The following is a 19,672-nucleotide window of genomic DNA, read 5'->3' as shown; positions in this document are numbered from 1 at the left end:
AAAGCAGTCCAGATTGGTTCCAAGTAACCACAGGGATAGAAACATCTCTGAAAAGAAGTTGCTAGCTGAGAACCAGCCCAAGCCAGGTCTAGCTGCCTTGGATGAAGTTGCAGGTTGAAAACAAAGGCCAGGGGTGCAGAGTGACTATGGGGTGGTCTCAGCATGCAGGAGCACCAGACCTCCCCTGAGCAAAGGACTCCCAGAGGCCCTTAGCCGCCTGCACACAAAGTAGCCCATCAGAGCAAGCTGGCAGAGGGTGTGGTGTCCAGCCTGTGTCTCCCTCTCCTGGCCCTCCCGGGCTCACGCACTGTTCAGATCAGCCTCCTGGGACCTTGTCCTGTTCCATCCAGCTGCAGCAGAGCCTAAGCCTGCACTTAGAACTACTTCCTTTCCAACGGTGTGGCCGTCCTCCACCAGGTCCTTCGGTAGTACACTCCTTGAGCTTGTCTCTCCTTCAGACTGCTGAGTCACCCACTCACCGAGTCTCCGTCACCCCACTTCCCACAGGCATCAGTGAGCCCAGCCCCAGACCTTCCTTCCTCTTGTTTTCACATGGGTGCCCTCCACACCACACAGTAGAGTCTCCAAAATGCTGGCATCAGCCTGGCTTTGGTGGCTCACACCTGTAATCCTGCCTAGTCAGGAGGCTGAGATCTGAGGCTCGCAGCCCAGGCTGGAAAGTCCATGAGACTCTCATCTCCAGTTTGCCACCAAAAAACCAGAAGTGGATCTGCAGCTCAAGTGGTATAGTGCTAACCTTGAGCAAAAAAAGCTCAGGCTTATCCACCAGGCCCTGAGCGCGCGCGCGCGCGCACACACACACACACACACACACACACACACACACACACACACACACACACACACACACACACACACACTCTGCTGGCATAGTGTGTCACCTTCTTGATCCTCACATCTTCCTTTCCCTTCCCAGCACTGTCTCCAAGCAAAGAAAAAACGTCATCAGCTGCGTCACAGTCCACGACTCTCCCTACTCCGACTCTTCCAGCAACACCAGCCCTTACGCGGTGCAGCAGCGCACTGGACCGAACGGCACCAGCTCCTTCGACACCAAGGGTGCCCTAGAGAGCCACTGCACCGGCAACCCCCGCACCATTATCGTGCCCCCCCTGAAGACCCAGGCCAGCGAGGTGCTGGTGGAATGTGACAGCCTCGGGCCGGGTAAGTTGGCGGGGGGGGGGGGGGGGGGCCGCATAGCAGGGCCAGCAGTCTTATTTCCATTTCTGCCACTGCTTTCCTTCATGGCTGCTGCTAGGACTCAAGCGCTAGTCAGATAGAAAAGTTCTGATTTTCACAGATGATCCTACACAGCACTTTGTCCAGGGAGCCACGGGCAGGGTTCTGTGTAAAATCAGTGTCCAAGCACATTTTTTCCTTTGGTACTTCTATAATCAGCATGCTTTTGCCTTTATGGTGGCTCTGCTTTCATCAAGGATAATGAACAGGAAATGAAAGCCACACTGTTCCTTGTCCTCTGTCTGCAGAGACATCCTGTTTAGCCTTCCCTGGCTGGTACCCGAGACGCTATCCAGGAAGCTCTGATGGCGTCCAGTGGAGGAAGCCCCTTCCCAGAGTGTTGCTACCTCAGGGTCACCCGGGCTCCTCTGAGCCCCCTCAGAGCCCTTCCTTGTACACAAGAAATCAGAACCACACATGAGGGTCACGTCTGTATACCTAGCTGCTTAAAAGGTTGAGATCTGAGAATCGTGGTTCAAAGCCAGCCTGGGCAGAAAATCCATGATATTCTTTTCTCCAAGTAACCACCAAAAAGCCAGAAGTGAAGCTGTCTCAAGTGGTAGAGCACCAGCCTTCAACAGAAAAAGCTAAATGAGAGCTCTAGACCCTAAGTTCAAGCTCTAGTACTGGCACCAAAAAAAATTTTAAATTAAATAGAAATAAAAGAACTATGGATCCATAAGCTTGTCCTGAAAACCAGGCCCTAGCAAACAGCCCGGGGCCTTTCTTAACCTTCCGTTTCAACCCAGCCGTTCGCCGGGGCCTTTTTCAGCAGCATCCCTGCAGTGCTTCTCCCGCGCAAGTTCATGCTGGGAGAATTTGGGGACTGAACCAAAGGAACCTTGTGTGTCGTACTTTTCTGCCACGCTGTCACCAGCCACAGGCAGGGCAGGCAGCATCTTTGTGACCACACTGTTCACCCAGAAAGTGACACACCCTTGCAAGATTTGTGTCGCTGTGAGAAGCATGGCCCGTCTGTCCCCTAAGGTGTCTGTGGTTGCCCCAGGGGATAGGCATAGGAGGTGAAGGCCACAGGGCTGCTGCCAGGATGCAGAAGGGGGTTCAGGATAGGGTTGCCAGAGGCTTTTCCAGCCACTGTCCCAGGCCAGTGAGCAGGTTTGGGTCAGGATCCTAGAACGCTACCCCCAAACGTACAGCCAGCCTGGGACAGCCTTTTCTACCCCAACAGACTCTCCTTGAAGGAAAGGGAAATGGAAGCAGTCTCCAGCTTCTTTCTCCCTCAGCCTCCTCATCCTGATCCAAGGAGAACGCAAGTGGGGCGTGTGCTCTGACCTGTGTGTCAGGGCTCTTCTGACTCGGTGGGTCCCCAGCCACCTGTCTTCAGAAGGCATGTTCCTTAAATGCAGCCAGCCTGCCCTGCCCTGTTTCCACATCCTGACGGCTCCCAGTCATGAAAGCAAAGTGAAAGAGAGGGCACCGCCTGGAAGGATGCAGGGCTGGGAAAGTTCACCAGTTGTGTTACAATCAGGCTAGCAATTCACACTTCTGGGCCCTCCCTGCCAAAGGCAGCGGGCCCGACACCTGAGCCCCAGAGCTGCCTTTCCTCAGCTCGGAGCCTGCGACTCCCCTGTCCAGAGCTCCAGAGCTCATGTCTCAGCTTGGAACATACCCGCCTGTGCTTTGTGCATTGGCTTTAGCCAGAGTGCGAAGTTTAGTAACAATGACACCAGTGGTAGCTAGTGTGGACTGGGTGCTGGGTGCCAGACTATGGATTGGTAAGAGCCAGATGCCAAACAGTCCCCTGTGGTAACCGGTTTCATTTTACAAGGGAAAAAAAAAAGTGAAGGTACAGAGAGATTGGCCAGCTGGCCCAGGGTTTTGTAGCTGGGCCTCCACTCCACAGTTCGCCTGTGCTGTAAGCACACTGCCTCACGTGGCAGTCACTACATGAACGCATGGCTGCTCTCCGCAGGGGCATCTCTGGAGCTAGCTGGACAAGGCATGATCAGAAAACTCTATAGTGTTTCCTTAGAGGCACAGAAGATAAATACCCTTAAGGAGAGCAACGCTACCCATGAGCCCATCGCCAGAGACGAATTACAGACATGAATACTGCTTGAGTGCCGTGGTCCCCTAGTGGCCTCCTCCCTTAGCCATGCCTGTTCCCACAATGACTAGCAGGCAGAAGGCCAGGCTCGTCCACCCCCATCACTCTGCAGGCGTAAGCTGCAGATCCCTCAGACTCCTCGTCTCCCCCTCAAACACCTCTATCCCGAAATGCCCAGGAAGGCAGAATGGGAGCAGAACGGCGACCCCACAGCTGGCTAGTGGACAGTGTGCCACAGAGCAAGAAGGCTTGGTGCCTGCAAGAAACCCCTATCTGAGGGAAGTTTAGCCAAGAGCTAGCACTTGCAGCTTTGCATTTTCAACCCTACACTGGGGCTACAAAAACCCCTCCATCCCCCAGGCTTTGCGGAGAGAGGCTTTGACGGTCTACGTGTGGCTCAGGCACTGTGTTGGATTTCAGGACCCTGACACCCAAAGGCACACCTGCTGGCTCTGGACTGGGAAGCTCAGCACACCCTAACAGACGCATTGCAGTGGGTGGCTGGGAAAGGAGCTGGGAGTCAGGGAAGTGTAGAACCCACATCTCTCCTCCTGGTGAGAGGTTCCCCTCTGCCTTCAGCTGCAATCTCCAACCCCTGGACCCCATCCCCTGACACACACACACACACACCGTATTCCTTCCTCCCAGGCCAGGGACACACACACACACACACACACACACACACACACACACACCGTGGACACACACACACACACACACACACACACACACACACACACACACACACACACACACACACACACACACACACACACACACACACACACACACACACACACCGTTTTCCTTCCTCCCAGGACAGGACTTTGAAAGTGCCCTTCTCCCTATTTGCAGTTCATCAACCCTGTCTCTGGCCTGGTCCCAGCCTCCAGCTTCCATCTTGATTTCATCACCCTGGCATCTGTCATAGAAGTGGTCCAACCAAGTCAGGAAAGGCCTGACCTTCATTACCAGTGGCTCCTTAATATCTCTGCCCCTCTCTCTACACCAGCTCCCGGGCAAGGCCCCAGCAGGGAGGAGCAGAGCTCTAGTTTTACCTGAGGTCCTCAGGTCCTACTTCACACATTCTGAATTAACTCCTTGTTTTTTAGCTTGCTTTTTTTTTTTTCTGGGTTTTGAAGAGCCTGACGCTTGCCAAGTAGGTGCTCTACCACTTGAGCCCTGGCCCCAGTCATTTTTGCTTTATTTTTTTTAATAGGGTCTCGAGTTTATACCTGGGTAAGTATAGACTGCTGTGTTCTTCCTACTTACATGACAGGCATATTTTACCATGCCAAGCTTACTGATTGAGATGGGGTTTCACAAACTTTTCGTCCAGGTTGGGTTCTTTAGCTTTTAAAGACTGACTATAAGCAAAACTTCTATCAATGTTTTTTAAACTATGTAACAAAATATAACAGTCCTCCTCCTTTTCCTTTGTAAGCATTTGAGTGAGAGAGCACAGAAAAGCATAGAACCTTCTGGACAAGCTTGCCTAGGCCTTTGTTCAGACTTGTACCTGAGGAAACACTGTATTCTTCTCATTTGTGTATCGCTTACTTTTCTGTTGTTGGCTCTAGGTCTTTGTTTAATGCGGGGCTATGGGCCTCTACTTAGGTGTTTATTGAGACCCTGGGTGCAGTAGTCCAGCCCTTTAGTTTTAGTACAAGAGCTGAGACGTAGGGCCCTCCTAGAGCCGGCAGAGCCTCCCCCTTGGCACCTGAACACATGTACGCCTAGCCCGCCCCGCTGGATAGTTGCAGCCTGTCCAGCCTGGTCGCTAGCACCTTCCCCTGGCCTTGCCTCTGCCTCAGCTCCTCGTCCACTTGCTCTGTCATGCCTCCTCTCACACCATCCAGGCACATGGTCCCAGGGCCTGACATACAGCAGAATTCAGAAAATGCTTGGCTGGGTTAAGACAGCCAGGCTCTAAACAGGTACCTGGTTCTCCTTATCCTAGCACCTAGAGCCATCCTAACTGGGGTGCAGCCTGCCTTTCCTCCAGCCTCTGGCTTTGTCTAGCACCCTAAACTCTTAGTACAGACTTAAGCCATCCTCAAGTGCTGAGCCAGATTGCCAAAATGTGGAGCCACCTGCTGGCCAGGCAGAGTCCCTACATCTTGCCCAGGCTCTGTAGCTGGAAAGGGGGGTTTCATTTGGCCACACTCAGCTCTCAGGGCTGTTCCTCAGTGATTTCTTTCATTCTGCCCAGGGTCAGGGACCCAAACCAGGACTTGCACAGATTGGCGTTAGCTTCTGCTGCTGCTTCTGGCTGTTTACCAGGCCCCACCACAGGCACGGTCCCATCTGGTCCTCCGAGCAGACCAGACAGGCATCTGTTCACCCATCTCCCAAAGCCCCCTGTGACAACCCCTGGGAAGACCAGTGAGGCCCAGCTCCTACCTGCGGCTCTCCTTCCCTCCCCTGAGCCTTTTCTCTTCACTCTGCACCATCTCTGCCCCTCATTTGCAGCCCCAGTCAGTGGCCAGAGCCCAGCTCAACTCCTCTTGGAGTCCAGGCCAAATCCTGACAGGCTGGCCGGAGGGGCTCTGATTAGCGTCTGGCCACTGTTGACCCGGGGAGGAGCAGCTTCTGGGCCAGCCAAGGACCACCCCTGACCTGTGTGTGCCCTGTTCCTCCCACACAGTCAACAGCAGTCACCACGCGTCCTCCTACAAGCCCAAGTCCTCCAGCAACGTGACCTCCACCAGTGGTCACTCTTCAGGGAGCTCATCGGGAGCCATCGCCTACCGGCAGCAGCGGCCAGGCCCCCATTTCCAGCAGCAGCAACCCCTCAATCTCAGCCAGGTAAGACCCATCCCAAAACATGCATGTGTGCGCGCGCACACACACACACACACACACACACACACACACACACAGACTAGCTAGGCCCTTGATCTTCTGCTGAAGAGACAGTGCTGGTAGTAACCCTCCAGCAGTGGCAGGCAGGGTTCCACATGGCTTCTTTCTGTCCTCAGTCATCCCCAGGGAAGTCAGGGTCCCTGGCTCACAGAGTTCCAGCTCAAAGCAAGGTGACTCACCCAGTGTTACAGGGCACTTGGTGGCATGCTGCCCCTGCTTAAAAATAGGAAGGTCCATCCAGGTGCCAGGGGCTCACTCCCGCAGTCCAGGCTACTCAGGAGTCTGAGATCAGAAGATCACAGTTTGAAGTTAGCATGGGCAGGAAAATCTGAGACTCTTGCCTCCAATTAACCACCAGAAAACCAGAAGTAGAGTTGTGGCTCAAGTGGTAGAGTGCCAGCCTTTAGTACAAAAGCACAGGAACAGCACCCAGGCCCAGAGTTTAAGCCCCAGGACTGGCTAAAAATAAAGCTGGGCGCCAGTGGCTCACGCCTGTAATCCTAGTTACTCAGGAGGCTGAAATCTGAGGATCCTGGTTCAAAGCCAGGAAAGTCCATGAGATTTTTTTTTTTTTTTTTGGTCAGTCATGGGAATTGAACTCTGGGCTTGCGCCCTGTCCCTCAGCTCTTCAGCTTAAGGCTAGTGCTCTACCACTTGAGCCACAGCACCACTTTCCATGAAACTCTTAACTCCAGTTAACCAACAGAAAACTGGAAGTGGCACTGTGGCTCAAGTGGTAGAGTGCTCACCTTGGGCTGAAGAACTGAGGGACAGTGCCCAGGCCCAGAGTTCAATCCCCACAACCAACCAAAAATAAATAAATAAGTAAAAATAGGAAGGCTCACACAATGATGTCCCATCACAGCTGCAGGTACATGCAGGGTCCTGCTGGGCCGTCTCACTGATGAGGGAGACCCCAGACCAAGGGAGAGCATGCCCTCAGTTGTACATGAGTAGTGGCCACAGCCTCTCCTGGGAGAACGCTATTTGCCTGCACAGAGGGAATTACACAGAGCTCCATTTCTGAGTTTCTGGTTGTAGAGACTGGATTTCACAATGAATGAGAAAGCAGAAGATGCCAGGCGCCAGTGGCTCACACCTGTAATCCTAGCTACTCAGAAGGTTGAGAGATCTGAGGATTGAGAGTCAAAGCCAGCTCGAGCAGGAAAATCTGTGAAACTTATCTCCAATTAACCACCCAAAAAGCTGGAAATGGAGCGGATGGAGCGCTAGCTTTGTACAAAACAAAAATCTCAGGGACAGTGAGTGCCCAGGCTCTGAGTTAGAGCCTCAGGACTGGCACCACACAAAGGGAGTAGAGAGAGAGCCTTCCAACAGCACCGCTCTGTCACTGTGTCCCATTGACTGCTCTGAGGTTGTCTGCGGGGCATCCCGGCATGGTCCAAAACGGGAGGCCAGGCATTACCTCTCAGTGAAGCTGCATTTCAGTCGACAGGGGAAGGGAAGCATCTTCTGTGGCTGCTGCCTTGCCACCCCTCATCCCGGCCGCACAGCCCCTCTCATTGCATCTCCTTTTTTCAGGCTCAACAGCACATGGCCGCAGAGCGCACGGGAAGCCACCGACGGCAGCAGGCCTACATCACTCCCACGATGGCTCAGGCTCCATACACCTTCCCGCACAACAGCCCCAGCCACGGCACTGTCCACCCCCACCTGGCCGCCGCCGCCGCCGCTGCCCACCTCCCCACCCAGCCCCACCTCTACACCTACACGGCGCCCGCAGCCCTGGGCTCCACCGGCACCGTCGCCCACCTGGTGGCCTCTCAAGGCTCGGCCCGCCACACCGTGCAGCACACTGCCTACCCGGCCAGCATCGTCCACCAGGTCCCTGTGAGCATGGGCCCCCGGGTCCTGCCCTCGCCCACCATCCACCCGAGTCAGTATCCAGCCCAATTTGCCCACCAGACCTACATCAGCGCCTCGCCAGCATCCACCGTCTACACTGGATACCCACTGAGCCCAGCCAAGGTCAACCAGTACCCGTACATATAGACACTGGAGGGGAGGGGAAGCAGGGGGAGGGAGCTCCTGGGACCCCAGGGGGGCTGGCTTTTTATACTGAAGGTGCCACACACAAACAATGCAAATGGGGTGGGGAGGGGGGGCAGAAGGGCAGAGGGGACACACAGGAAACTTGAACTAGAAAGTGGGAGGATTTAGAGCAGAGAACATTTGAAAAGGAAGGGATTAAGGAGGGGGGAAATCTATGCTTTTTATTTTAAAAAAGAAAAAGGAAAAAAAAAAGAAAAAGAAAATATCTGTAACAAAGGAAAAAAAAAAAACATAAAACAAAACACAGCTCACAAACCCATTCTGCACCAAACTGGAAAGGAGAAGAGAGTCACGAGAAGATTCCAAAAGCGAGGGCCCCCCCAGTTTTTGAAGAACTTTACCTATGAACTTTTCAAAGATTATTTTCATATGACAGCAAGTGACATTGAAGACTTCGCTGTCAAAGACATCTGATATGGAAAATCCAATAGATTTTTTTTTAAGTAATTGAACATGAAAATTAGGGATTTTTCCAGAACTCAAAGGGGTCAGCACCCCTCCAGAATGTCAGGCTGAGACCTGAGAAGGCTAATACTTTGTGGGGGGCAGTTGGGGGGCGGGGGGGCGGGGTGAAGCCCAGTGTGGGCTCGGGAACGATGGGACAGCAGGCTAACAGACCCCAGGGGGAGGGGCAGACTTTTCTCCTTCTGAGCACTCTGGATAAATCTCTAAGCAATGTTATTCCTCAGATGTGATGGATAATGTGTGTTGCAACCTTTTTGGGTTTTTTTTTCCTTTTTTTCTGATTTGTTTGCTCTTTGAACCAACCCCTAGTCACCTAGCATAGGGCTCGCGGTGGGCACCGACACCGCAGCAGAATGTAGCAAACTCACCCCAGTGTTCTACCTTGTGTTCACCTCCAGTGATACCAATAGACTATTCCTCGACGTAATTGCACAGAAACAAGTGACAGGACCTAGGCATGTCACCAGTGGGGTGGTCCGGGTGCGCGGGTGTGAGCGGGGACACCACCCCCCCGTGAGTCACAGCCCTCGCCCTCTTGATTCCACATCATTCCCTCCTAGTGCCTTACTGAACGACAGACAGACAGACAGACAGACAGACAGAAGGTGGAAGGGTTTGTTTCCACTGGTATTCCAAGAACTAGCTGAGGCTAGTCAGACGCCATCCCAGCTCTTCTGTTGTGCTGTTGAATCTTTCCCTTGGGTTTTTGTTTGTTTGTTTGTTTGTTTTTTCAGTTCTCATGCCTGTTGTCTTGCTTGGGTTGTTTCAGTGTAAAAGGAGGTGAGGAGAGCAAACAGGCTAGGAGGTGAGAACCTATGGATCTTGAGAGAGACGTTAAGTGCTTTGGGCGCATCCAGTGAACAGGGATTGCTTGTGTTGAGTTTTACTTTGGGTGTAGAGACCCAGAGAAACTCCCTACCCTTCACCCCTGCCCCCAGCCCTGCCTTCCTATAGCCCCCTTCCTGTGGCCAGCTACAGGGAGGGCAGGAGGTCCGGCCCTCTCTTTCTGGCTGCATCCCTAGACCCTCCTCTAGAAGTCTGGTATTCTCAGACCCACTGGGCACCGGGGGAGCTCGCCTGATTTTGCTGTCTGTTGCTGGATCCTTTCCTTGGCACCATTTGGGCCTGGCATCGGAGGGGTCTGTTGGGCAAAAGGCTAGAAGGATACTTGGGAGGGTGACCAGGGGTCTGACCCAGAACTGGGGGGAACACTCCCACAGATAATTACGTCTCCAAAGAAATCTTTCCTAGGCCATCTTGGAACCTTTAAACCGTTGTGGGCATCTTCTCAGGCTCTGACCCCCGTGGGCAGGTAGAGGGTGGAGACTTGTTCAGAGTGAAGCCCTCTGAAGCACACAGACGCCGGAGACGTTATCTGGCCCACGATGGGCTTCGGAGGGTGTTTGCTCAGCCAAGTCCCCAAGCACAACAGATCTTCGAGCAAGAATATGGTCCTCGTCCTCCGTTCCGCAGCCTCCCCTTCCACAGGCCCCCAGCCCTTGCCTGTGAAGGGCTTTCCTCATGACACCCACCCTCTCTCAGTAATGAAGCTATTACTTAGCTCTTAGCTGTGAAACAACTCTGGAAAATTCCTTCCCCTGACCTCCCTACTTCCCAACCATAAATTCTTACCTTGTAAAGAATTCAGTCCCCAAACTGGAAACAGTGTGGTACAAGCCATGGGCCGACACGGTCCCATAACCTGTGTGAGGCTGAGCATACCGAGGTGGCATCAGCAAGGACCCTCCAGCAGCAGAGTGGTGCAGAGAGATGGCCTTCTCTTGGGCTGCGATTACTACTGGCTTTAGCTGGGTTTGGGGGAGTCCCTGTCCTGCGTCACCAGAGAATGGTCAATTCAGAGAGGGTGAGGGCACAAAAGCCTTCTGAAGACCCCTGAGCCACCACTTGGCAGCTGGAAAACCTGATGGCAGCACTGTCCCATCAGACCTTCTCATACCTAGTTATAGTGTCTGGTCTTGGCTCTAAGTCTGACTTGGCCTTACTGGTAGTGTCCTGGCCTCCCCTCCCAGAGCTGATCTTCTAGTAGTAAAGATGGCTTGACCCATTCTTCCCATTTCTTTTCATCTGTTTCCGCTGAAGCTCCATCTTTCACCCCATCCCCAGTAGACTCTTTTCTCCCTCCATATCAGGAATTAAAATTCCATGCTGCTCATAAAGTTAATATTATTGTACTGATTATTTTTGTTATTCTCATTGTAATTATGATCATTATCCTGTTGCTATTTTAGTTCAGGGTTTAAGTGCACATTTATTCCAAGTATCTGTTTCCTCTTGAATATTTAAGCTTATTATGTCTGTGAGTATTATCAGTATATTGGAGGGACATGCAGATGTCCAGTTTTTGCCAGATTTTGAAAAAGTGGAAGGATGCAGGAATTAGATTGTTTTTATCATCTCTATTCTATCAAGAGCCGTCAAGAAAAACCCATCACAGAATGACATTTTAAAAAGAATCAAGACTTTTTACATCCTGCACAGCCCAGCTTAGGGACTTCACAATGTGGTCACCACCAACTAGACTCAAAGTGGCAAGGCTGTCACCTGGGCTTCAGCCCCTGGGCTCAGGATACTGAACACTGACTGTTAGATCCTTTGAGCTAGCTGCTCATTCTCTGTGCCCTCCTGTGCATCTGAAATCTGTTTGACTGTAGATGCTCAGCTTCCCTCCCCTGATATGTAAGCACACACACACACACACACACACACACACACACACACACACACACACACACACAAAAATCCCCCTTTCTGAAGCTGACCCCACCCCTTCTCTGGGGACACCCCAAATGTGGCTTACATCCTTACAGATGTCCCCTCCTGGATAGCACTGGGAACACATAGGAAGATGGCAGGCAACTGGTACCTTTCCTTTCCCTCCCTCCCCTTAGTCTGCTTACTCCTTGCTGCTTCGGTCTGCTTGCTCCCCCTCCAATCATCCTACCAGCACACAATATTAGCCAAAAAGAGGACCAGATGATCAGCCAGGGAAGCCTACTTAAAATCCAGCTGCTGCTTACAGTGCCAGCCACCTCCCCCACTGAAACCACTGGCCCTACAAGTCCTTGTAGCCTATCTCCTGGGCTCTGATTGTACCCCTCAGTGCCCTGAGCTATGGGCTATGGGTGCCTGCAAACTTCCTGCCCACCATACCCCCAAAACAACCAGGCCCCTGATGAAGAGAGGTGCCAACTTGCTGAAGAAAAGTGGAGTTATGGGGAAGCAGACAGCAGACGTTCATCCCTAGTGCCTCCACCCCCACCCTCCTCTACCCCACGCACGGGGCTGTCACATCCGAAGAGTGACCCCTATGTGCCATTAGCATTCTTGCCCATGTCTCCACTGGGTCTTCAGGACCAAGTTCACTGGCAGGAAGGATAGACAAGTTCTACTGTGCCTCAGACTAGACCTTGAGGCTGCAGACTTAAGTCTTCAATTAGATCATAAACCCCAGCACCTGCTAGTCCTTTCATAGTGAAGAAATGGGGTTCAGAGCACAGGAAAGGTTAAGAAGGACAAGTCAAGGAGAAGCAAGACAAGTCAAGCAGAGCCTCAGGAACCTCAGGTTGCTCTGCTGTCCCTCTCTGGGCTCTGTCTGGGCCTTAGCAGCCATGTTTCTGGGCTAAGTGCCTCTCAGAGATGTTCTGGATGTTTCCATGGGAAGCTGATGAACAGGCCAATGGGTGGGTAAGTCTGGCAGAGATGCCAATGACTGCTGTGAAGTAGAGGGGGTGGGCCATGTTATTCGGAGGAAGAGGCAGTGCAGTGCATGCAGCCACCCTTGTGGTACAGGATCTGCATGGTCTCTGCGTTTCTCACCTTCCTGGCAGCTGAATTTGGGGGCTGTAGAAGCCAGCAGGTCACTGTCGTCCGTCCCCCCTCCCCAATCCCCCAGGACTTGACCTGCACCAGCACCACAATGTTGATGATGTTGGGAAGGGGAGACTACCACAGCTGACAGGCTGGTCCCCTCGACTAGGTCTTAGGAGTTGCAAGCACTCCTTTTGGAATGAGCGAGTGAGCGCGGGGCGAGGGTTTCGCTGGAGTGAGTGTATTGGAGGCAGTGGAAAGAAGTTCTTGGAAACCAGAGCGAGGAGATGAGGAGGTTTACGGAAGTCTTACTGGTGGTTTGTGGCAGCAAGAACGACCTGGGTTCCCCCCCCTCCCCCCCTTCCTCCCAGGGCAAGGTAGATGAGGAAGGGCTGCGGCTGCCAGCCTGCCAAGTCGCCGCAAGGACAAAAAACAGAAAGACAAATTAACCAGCACAGAGAATTCCACCAAGATGCAGAGCCACTGTGCCGTGACCCATTCAAGTCTGTGGACTAACAGGCTGCTTTCACCTTTTGTGTCGTTTTTCTTCGTGGGGTGTGGGGGTTTTCTTTACTGATTTTTCAAAGAGGAGGCCTCAACATCGTGCAGGCCAGAGATGTCCTTACCAAATAGGAAAGGGAGGTTAAATAGTTCCTTTCTGTAGCCAAAGAACCCTCTCAAATACACCTCTACCAATGGACAAAATGGCATCCCTCTTGTTCCTTCCTGGGCAAAAATGGCATCATTAGTGATGTGATTCCATTCATCTTTCTCCTCTTTATCCATTGCGTGATTTTAAAACCTGACTCATCTGTTAAGAGGGCTTGGAGTTAGCATCCTAAACACTACCTGTCTCAGGATCCCGGAGGCCCTATACCCAGGCCAGGGCTTACCTCAGCTTCTGTTACCATGAGAACCAGGATCACACCTTCCTTGGCCACTTCTGTGGCACCCATCCACCTTTGGGTCCCAGGGCTCTCAATTGTAGTCTCCACAGACTCAACTCCAATTTCTAGAGAACTGAATGTGGTAAAATGGAATTTGATTGCAAAAGGAGACCTTGTGAGACCTTGTAAGGGCTTTAGGTACATGGCTTACTGGAATGTGCCAACCTAGGAGAAGTTTCTCAAATCTTTAGGACAGCTCCTGGAAGTTCTAAGAGAAAACTAGCTCCAGGCTACACCTTCCCTACAGGCTCAATGACAGTTTAGAGAGAAATGACCCCCCTGGAATCACCCTGGCACGAGACCTCGGCACAGAGAGGATTACCCAGTGCCCTTGGCAGGCCACATTACAGGAGCCTTTGAGAGCCCTCCTCTCATTTCAGCCCCATACACTACTAGAGCATCACATCAGTCACCTGTTTGTTCAAACGGGCAGTGAGTACCTCTCAGTAAAGACTTACCCACATTTGTTGCAATACCCAGGCCCTGGAACCAACACCACCACCCATAGAAGCTGAATCGTGTCCCCACTAACAGAGGAAGCTGGCACTCTGAGAACATAGCATGTGTTCAAGGAAAGGTCATAAAGTAGTGGGGATCTAGAATCCCCAAGTTTCTAGGCTTTGTTGCTGTAGCCAGACCTTTACTGAAATGTCATTTGGTCTCACTTTTTTTAAGTAACTAATTACTAGTGAGCAGAGCCTATTCTTGGTGAACCATTTAAAGTCCTCTCGGCTCCTGTGTGTAGACACCAAGATCAGAATTGCTCACCCCCTGCTTTGTCTCTCCTTTCATCTTCCCATTAACCCTCTGGGACCCAGCAGTCTCAGTCTCTGTACAGATGAGGGGTCTAGAGAGCTGTTAGAGCTTATAGCCTGCCCAGGGCACCCACCCAGCTAGTAAGAGGGGCCAACCTGAGGACGCCCTTGACTCCAGAACTGAGCTCTCAACCACCAGCCTCAGCGCTCTGTGTGTGTGTGTGTGTGTGTGTGTGTGTGTGTGTGTGTGTGTCAAAGGAAGGCCTTTGGAGATGTTACACAGTGCCCTTCCTGCACTGTGAAACTCTGAAGGAGGCCTGTACAAAGAGGTCATCCTGAGTTGAATAAAGGTTGAGAAAAATCTCTGGGGAGTTTCTTTTGACTCCCCAAATTCTTTTTAGATTTCTTTCCAGCAAACCAACTAGCTTTAGTGATGCTGCTATAACAAACTCTGAGGAGAGTGAAGGGGAAAAAGTGTGTTCTTCTTTTAAAAAAAATAATAATTTTCTTGCTTATAGTTAATTCTAGAAAGGCAATACTAAAGGTATATATTTTTTTCAAAATGCTATTTTTTACTGCACTTGATAAATACCATGACAGCTCTGATTTCTGTAATGGATCTACTCTACAGCTCTGGGCAAGGTTCACACCAAATTGTAAATACCGTACATGGATCAGAGTCCAGGAAACTTTTTCTATTAAAAAAAAATGAAGAAGACAAGATGACAAGTAGAAAAAAGACAAAATTGAGTTTTCTTTTGAAAAAAGATACCCTTCTCAGAGGAAGAAAAGAAAAGCTAAAAGCAAAACAAGGTTGTACAAACTGAGAAAAAATTATCCAAGTTTCAGGAATTAAGAAGTATCGCTGGTCTGACCCTAATGTGAAATTAAGAAGAATGTGATACATTTTCAGTTTGGTTGAAAGGTGACAAGAATCTAGAAATGCTTTAGGAATTTCCTGTGTGCTATGAAATATCTCTGTTCTCTTGTTTTGGTGGGTCTCTCGTTTCTTTTCTCTTTCAAAATCATCCTTGTTGACTGGCCCCAGCCTTGTTTGCCTAAATTCTTAAGAGTTTACACAAGTGCTAGAATCTTTCAGAACTTTTAGCTCCATTGGAAGCAAACTCAAGTAGTTAGAATTTTGAGATCCTGGTTGGTGTCAATAGATATTCTGGGATTCAGCCTAATGACTTTTCTAGAAGGTTGTAGATACATGACACAAACTGTGACCTCTGGCAATAATTACCTCAACTGTGGGCATTTATCCTGGTTTTAGCCTTCTTTGAAATCGTATAGCCAGCTTGATCTTGGAATTCTAAAGACTGTGGGCTGAAAATGATTCTTGCACTCTGGTCATCGTCGCTGAAGTGAATTCTGAAGATAGTCCATCTCTACCACAGACGTGACCCCAGGGCAGAGATCATGCTGCTGGGCGGTCATGGGGCGCCGTGTTCACACATGCATGTGCAACCTGTGTTTTGAGCTGCTGTAAGATGCTGTTAGCTTACTGATAGATCCAGGAGACCCTCGTTTTAAACTTAACTAACTGTGGATATTTAAACAGATTTCTGGCTGCATTTTATAGTTTTATAGTTTACATTTAAACTGGTACCTTTTTTAAGACCATTTCTGTTTCTAACCGACATCTTCAGGCCCCTCTCGTCCCCGGCAGGTATGTTCTCTCTGTCCATACTATTCCATTGTCCCATGTGCGCATTTGCCTCCAAGTGACCTTGCGGGAATGGGAAAGTGAGTCGGGATGGAGCGCGAAGGGCTGCAGCCCAGCCCCACCAGATGTGGAGTCTCGAGGCCTGCCACTCACCTTCAAGGCGTCCTTCCCACCGCATAGTGAGACCTGATTGCTGGCTCATTAGTTTGGTTTTTAGTTTGAATGTTTAACTTAGTAATACTTCACTCACCAGGCAGTAGAAGACCCTAACATACAGGTGGTCTTGAAAACACAGAGGCTATTTCTGGGCCCTCCTTTCCCCCTCCATGACACGTGTGTGTGTGTGTGCGTGTGTGTGTGTGTGTGCCTGCCAGTCTTGGGGGTTGAACTCAGAGCCTGGGTGCTGTCCAAGAGCTTTTATTTGCTCAAGGCTAGCACTCCACCACTTGACACACAGCTCCCCTTCCAGCTTTTTTGGTGGCTCACTGGAGATAAGAATCTCACAGACTTTCCTGCCTGGGCTGGCTTTGAACCATGATCCTCAGATCTCAGCCTCCTGAGTAGCTAAGATGACAGGCATGAGCCACCAAGCATCCAGCTAATCCATGACTATTTGGATCAGTGTTTTGCCAGGGATATCACACACCCTTTTGCCGGCATTCATTGGCTGGAGTTTCCATCCGCATGCATGCTGTCTTCTCTTCCTTTGCCCCTTTTAAATAGAATCAGTGTAAAAGGACAGGAGTACCGACATCTCAAACCTGTTGTCCATCTGAGAAGGAAGGCCTGGTCCGTGGGCAGAGGCCAAAGGTTCCATTCAGGGATGGTTGGAGCTGCTGAGCTGGGAAAGGCGAGTTGCAAGTGGACCCCACCGTCCTGTCAGGCAGGAGCAGATGGGAAATGCCAGCTTCCCGGGGAGCTTGGTTTCAGTTTTCTCTTGTACCACCACCAAACTGTGGAGAACCTGTGGTGACCCCAAGGCTGAGCCATCCCTCTAGCAGAGACTTGGAAACACCCGGAGCTGGAGTGCTCTGTGTTCAAGGCGTGCTTCCAACTTTTCCCTGGGGAACCGCGGTGACTCCTGCAGGCTCATGGTCCTCGGCTTTGCTCCAGTTGTTAGTGTGGGATATACTTCATCTCCTCCTTCTCAACCATCCTCCCTGCTCGTCTCAGTCTGTGTGTGTTCTGTTGCACTAATTCACCAAATGCGTATTGTGACACTGTCTCCGGGGGGCTTGTATTTGTATTTACCACTAGAGGTAGAGAAAATGGGCGTTTTCATTTGCAAACAAGCGCGATCCTTGTACATGAAGAAGGGCTCCGCCATTGCTCTCATTTCCTTTCAGCCCATCTCCACATGAATCTCTCCTGGTGTGCTTTCCCTCTCCCCCTCCTTTCTTGCATTGGGTTACTGTCCCCGTGGCCCCCTCCCTGCTGTCACCGCTGGCCCTTGTCCAGGTACTCAGGACCCCAGGAAGCTTGAGACCCTGGAAGAGCGGCCGCATCAGGCAGCCGTCTGGTCTCCCCAGACTGCCGCTGGCTGCAGAGCTTGGCTCCCGGCGGCGAGGGGAGTGGAAGGGACTTCCCCGCGCCCTCCTCCACCCTCGGTGGCTCCTCCCCACCTTCCGCGCACATCTTCCTTGCCTGGCCTTCCACGTCCCTCCATTTTCTGTCACTGCCCATCGATAGCTTGCTTTCCTCTGTGGCTTTCTCCAGGGCCCCCAAAGCACCCCCTTCACCCTCTTTTTGTGCGTTTTTAACCAAATGAAGCAGAGAAAGGCATGGTGGGGGGAGGGGCGGGAGCAGGCTTTCTAGTTTCGTAGATCTGTATAGATAGAGATGTTGATATATATGTTTGTGTAGATATATATCAAACCAAATCCTGATAGGAAAAGTATAGCTTTACGGATGTGGAGGAAGAGGAGCCCTTGGGAGGTGAGAGCGGCCTGGACTTGTGGGACCAGCCCTGCCGCCTCCACACACACAGGGCAGCCACGGGTCCCCCGGGGGGCCTCCCCGGCTCTCAGCGTCCAGCATCATCAAAGGCATGGGGGGAGGCAGCAGATCAGATCAGAATGACTGGAATTTTCCATCCCGTTTTGCTTTGACCACATGTATTGAGCTGTGGCCTGAGATTCTTAGCACGTTTCCAAAAATGGCATCCATTAGGATGGTAAGAGAACAGATCTGTGAAAATGTTTACCCAGGAATTCAGGAGACTTTGGATAGAAAGACACACTCCCCAGAATAAGGACAGGGAAGAGAAGACCTGGCAACATTCAGTCGTGTACCCCCCCACACCCACACACACCCCGCCCGTCTAAGGAATGTGGCGCCCTCCCCAAAGTCATCTCGTCTAGATCTTTCTCTAGCCAGTCATCTCAGCTCAATCTCAGTCACCCTGCGAAAGCCCTGCGCTGTTGTGTTCCTTCACTGTACGGTTTCTGTAATAAAAAGTGTTAATCCATGTTAATCTGTGTGGAAATTATTGCGTGCAACAGTATTTTCTCGTGTACCCTTCTTCCTCTGTGAATTGTCCCTCTTTTCTTTTTTATTTATAAATGTCTACTTTTTTAAAAAATAAAAAGACAAACCAATGTGTTGTAGACCTATACGTAACCTATTCCTTAGTCTCATATTATAGGTATGTTATAAGAATGGATATTTTACTTGGCTTTAGAAATGTTTTTTTCAAGAAAACAGATTCTTAACTGATCAAGTCTTTGCTACTAAAATGCGTGTGGTTTTCATCCGGATGTCGCGTGCTTCTAAATAAATAATCATTTTCGTTGTAGAAAAATGGAGTGAATTTATATTAGTCTTGGAAACTAATAATAGCATTGTAAATTTATGAGATGATTTTAACAGAAAAAAAATTATAGAAGAATATAGTTATTTTAATTGTAATATTACTAACTGTAGGGTGAGGGGGGTCTGTTGTGGTGAACTGTTATAGCTTGTTACTCTCAGTTTCTTTTTGATCATTTTTTCGGTCTCTGAGGTGAAACGAGTTATTAAAATTTGTAAACTCACATATGCATATTGTATATGTGTAGAAATGTAATCACACTTTGTCTTGGAATTACATTAAACTGTTTGGAATCACTGTACACTGCCTCACATGGTTTTGTTTTGTTTTGTTTTTTTTACCCCAAAGACACACAGGTTATAAGATCACAGCCTCAAATAAAAATAAATAAAATAAAAATCACAGCCTCCTCTTGCTAGGCAAGCTCTCTGCCACTTGTCCCATACATTCCGGCCTTTATTTCTTGCCTTTACTTTGTTTTCAGCCAAGGTCTCATGCTTTTGCCTCAGCTAACCTTGAGTCTCAATCCTCCTGTCTTATTCTCCCAAGTAGCTGGGATGGCAGGTGTTGACTACCACTCCTGGCTGAAAGCAACATCTTTTGGAAGGTAATTCGCCCTTCTGAAATTGCTGAATGTCTTGGAAAATGTTCATAGCCCACCCATGAAAATGTTCAAAGTCGCTGGATAAATTACGGCTAGTTCCTGGGCAGCTGGGAGTGTGTCCTAGCTCCTCATCTCTTGGGAGCCATCCTGACCTCATCTGTACCCACTGTGCATCCTGAGGCTCCAGACTACTGTCACCACTCCTGCCAGCCCGGCACCCATCACCCTAGACCTGCAAGCTACCCAGTGCCATGTCTGCAGACAAGCGCCAGGTGGGAGGGGCCTCACCTAACAGCAGTTGCGGCCCACGTCCTCAGCCCTCAGCCCTC

The 19,672-nt window shown here is 50.6% G+C and overlaps 1 protein-coding gene across 2 annotated transcripts in view; it reads left to right on the top strand.

Moving 5' to 3' along the window:
- Window positions 1-19,040, top strand: part of Hipk2 (homeodomain interacting protein kinase 2) — a 195,778-nt gene extending 176,738 nt beyond the window's left edge. For both annotated transcript variants that reach the window (XM_069996899.1, XM_069996898.1), the window contains exons 13-15: window positions 938-1,185; window positions 5,976-6,136; window positions 7,736-19,040. In XM_069996899.1, the coding sequence (XP_069853000.1) occupies window positions 938-1,185; window positions 5,976-6,136; window positions 7,736-8,206 (880 nt within the window). In that variant the 3' untranslated portion in view covers window positions 8,207-19,040. The remainder of the gene's footprint in view (window positions 1-937; window positions 1,186-5,975; window positions 6,137-7,735) is intronic.
- The last annotated feature ends 632 nt before the right edge of the window (window positions 19,041-19,672 follow it).

This window comes from Dipodomys merriami, unplaced genomic scaffold (genome assembly GCF_024711535.1).
Source record: "Dipodomys merriami isolate MVZ:Mamm:240054 unplaced genomic scaffold, mDipMer1.0.p SCAF_5, whole genome shotgun sequence".
NCBI lineage: Eukaryota > Metazoa > Chordata > Mammalia > Rodentia > Heteromyidae > Dipodomys > Dipodomys merriami.
The sequence above is the reverse complement of the archived record's forward strand: the minus strand, read 5'-3'. Positions and strand labels throughout refer to the sequence as shown.